The sequence below is a fragment of the Gadus morhua genome, chromosome 8 (genome assembly GCF_902167405.1).
Source record: "Gadus morhua chromosome 8, gadMor3.0, whole genome shotgun sequence".
In the NCBI taxonomy this organism is placed as follows: Eukaryota; Metazoa; Chordata; class Actinopteri; order Gadiformes; family Gadidae; genus Gadus; species Gadus morhua.
Genome location: NC_044055.1, coordinates 3,450,399 through 3,453,846, shown reverse-complemented (window position 1 = coordinate 3,453,846; position 3,448 = coordinate 3,450,399). Strand labels below are relative to the sequence as shown.

At 46.7% G+C, this 3,448-nt stretch overlaps 1 protein-coding gene across 2 annotated transcripts in view; it reads right to left on the bottom strand.

Annotated features, from left to right (window-relative positions):
* kirrel1b (kirre like nephrin family adhesion molecule 1b) overlaps positions 1-2,958 on the bottom strand; it is a gene marked incomplete at its 5' end in the record, with an annotated part of 33,479 nt that extends 30,521 nt beyond the window's left edge. For both annotated transcript variants that reach the window (XM_030363740.1, XM_030363741.1), the window contains 1 exon segment: positions 2,809-2,958. In XM_030363740.1, the coding sequence (XP_030219600.1) occupies positions 2,809-2,958 (150 nt within the window).
* Positions 2,959-3,448: the final 490 nt, after the last annotated feature.

Sequence of the window (3,448 nt, the reverse complement as noted above, 5' to 3'; positions counted from 1 at the left end):
ATCCGCGCATCAGCCATCCGTTGTGTGGTTGAAAACATTCAGCACTACATGTAAGAGGGGGAGGGAGGGGGGGGGAGGGAGGGAGGGAGGGAGGGAGGGAGGGGGAGACAGAGACAGAGACGGAGAGAGATTGTGGCAGACGGAGACGGAGAGAAAGAAAGAGAGAGAGCGAGAGAGGAAGACAGGGTGAGATAAGAGGAGAGCGAGAGCACGGTGGTGCTAAAGAGCAAAGACGCAGACGAAGATGGAGAGAGTTGTTTTGTTGACCTTTATTAAACCTTTACAGTCAAACATGGGCTTCACCCCGCATCTCAAATGATCACTCGTGTCGCATCACATCCTCCTCTGTGTGTGTGTGTGTGTGTGTGTGTGTGTGTGTGTGTGTGTGTGTGTGTGTGTGTGTGTGTGTGTGTGTGTGTGTGTGTTTGTGTGTGTATGTGTGTGTGTGTGTGTTTGCGTGCGTGCTTGGTTGCCATTTTAGGTTGTGTAGACTGTAAGTGTAAGCCCTTGCGTGCACTTGTTTCTTGCGTGTGTATTTGTGTGAAAACGTCTTCAAGGGGATAGACCTGTGTATGCCCATGCGTGTGTAGTTGTGTGCGTGCCGTGTGCACGCGTGTGCATGTGTGTGCCAGTCAGCATATAACTACAGTACACTGCGGGCAATAAGAACAATAAGAAATACGCACAAAAATGCCATTTGAAATGTAAAAGGTCTACTCTGCTGTAGGTCAGTGGAAAGCAGGGTGGACAGGGCAACAAGGTAGAGCCGAAGGTCATACCAACGCACCACGGTTCACGGGGAAAGCCACCATGTAAACAAATTGCCGGGTCGTCCTTACCACGAGGCCCAGAGGATTCCAAACCCGCCGATTGTATCAGTGGAGCAGGAGGCCGGGAGCCTGAGAGGTCGGTAACCCGGTCGTTTAACATCAGGAGGACTCCCGTCTCCAAAACGACTAGCTCGCCAATGCCATGCCAAATTGTATTCTGTCCTTTTTTTTTATTCTCATTTATTTCAGAACCAAGTAGACGCAAAACGAGATAAACTGTCCTGCTGCGTGATGACAATGCGCGCTCTGATTGGCTGAGGCAGCTGGCCCAGTGGCCCCCGGCAATCATACAAAATGTTGATCTCAGGACAACAGTAACAGCAGTTGGGACGACGCAACAGGTGCTGATTCAGACTGGCTCGTTTTCGCTGGCAGCCACACACGCACACACACACTCACACACACTCACACACTCTGACACACTCACACACACACAACCACATAGACACACACAAGCACACACACACACACACACGACAGAGCACACGAGCAAACTCTGACACACAACCACATAGACACAAACACACACACACACACACACACACACACACGCACACACACACAACCACATACACACACACACACACACACACACACACACACACACACACACACACACACACACACACACACACACACACACACACACACACACACACACACACACAACCACGCCAATGTTTGACTTCAGGTTGTTTAAATAATGTCTTCCACACAGCAATTCTGCTGAAATACCCATTCTTCCATGAGGACTTTCAATAACCTTTGAGGGATTTTGATGTACAGTACCAGGGCAGGAATAATCGTGCCTTCCTTCATTATACATTGAAGACCGAGCATCAGTTAAAAAATAAATAAAGACTAATAATATAGTAATAAGCAGTAACCCACATTAACTAGCAGTTAGCTGACAGTTAGCCAATAATCTGGCAGTTTAATAAAAGGGTTCATGTTTACTACGGTATTCATTTATACATTATTTAGGGTAAGGGTTAGGATAGGGTTTTCCCTAACCCTACCCCTTACCCTATTAAAACATTACATCATTACATGAATTAACATGAAGAGCATTTCCTAAGTAAACATGACCAGTATTAGCAGATGATAACCAGCCCATAAGTCAACTTTTATTTAACTTTAAATAAATCATTAACTAATACTAAACTTAGACTCTATTAACTCCACTAATGTTAATTCATGGCTAATTATCGTCCCCTTATTGAAAAGTACTGTGATTGCATATGGACTTGAATTAGTTGAAACGGTCCATATGCATTATGCTGTATGTGTAATATCATTTGAATTGAAGGGGTCAATGCGGAGTGAACATGTGCTATGTTGTTTTGTATCGTTGTATATTTGTTCTTAATATGATTGCATCTGGAAATAAATGTCAAGTAGGGATGTCCGATATTGGCTTTTTTGCCGATATCCGATATGCGATATTGTCCAACTCTAAATTTTCGATTCCGATATCAGCCGATACCGATGTCGATATTTGGGTTATTTTTCCTCAAACCTAATTTAGGTAACATTACATATCTCCTGTTGTGGAATTAACACAACATGCTTAATGTTGTGTTATTGTGATGCCCCACTGGATGCATTCTTGAATGCAACAAGGCTTTCCAAATGTTAACATTGTCTGTGCAAAATAAGAAAAATACTTCAACTTAATTTATGGGAAAAGTGCCATGTTTTTTTTTTTTTTTTCAAAAAAAATCCGATACCGATATTGACCGATATTACATTTTTATGCTAATATCGGTGGGCCGATAATATCGGTGGGCCGATAATATCGGACATCTCTAATGTCAAGTAGTAAAAAGAAGAAAAGTGCTGATGTCGGGACACAACGGCATCCTGGGAGTTTGTCCTAAAACGGAGGCCGGTGTTGATGGGTGCGAGGCGGCGGCGGCGGGGGCGGCGGCGGCGGCGGCGGCGGCGGCGGCGGCGGCGGCGGCGGCGGGGCACTCACCTCGGAGGCCCTCGCCCACGCCCAGGGCCAGGCCGTCCTTGGTCCACTGCACGATGCCGGTGTAGTTGAAGACCACGCAGGACAGCACCACGCGCTCCCCCAGCACCACCGACTGGTCGGCCGGCTCCTGGGAGAAGCGGACGCAGAACCCTGGGAACAGGAGGAGGAGAGGGAGAGGGAGGGCCGGTCAGCCAGGCGATCACAGAGACCTGGGTCGGCCGGGAGGTGGGCCTTCAGGGGGACGCGGGAACAATAGTCAGACGTTTTTCACGGAATTCGCGGAAGACTGGGTGACAAGAGCAGGAGGTACAAAGACATAGAAAGTAAAGACCTTGGGTTGTGAATCAGAGGTTTATAACCAATACACACTCACATATTCACATGCACACACACATGCGTGTGTGCATGCACAAACACACACACACACCAACATGGTCAGCACTTTCCCTGATTCAGGGCCTTGTTGTTGATGGGAGTACTCATTTAACAAAGGTACAAAGTTTACGTTTCATTAAACATGGCGGGCGGTTAGGAGAGGCATGACGTTAGAGATGACGTTGTCTTGGAGATGTCTCCTGTTTTAAAGATAGTTATTTAAGGGAATATGTGCGTACAGTGTATGTTTGAGTAACTTAAGTTG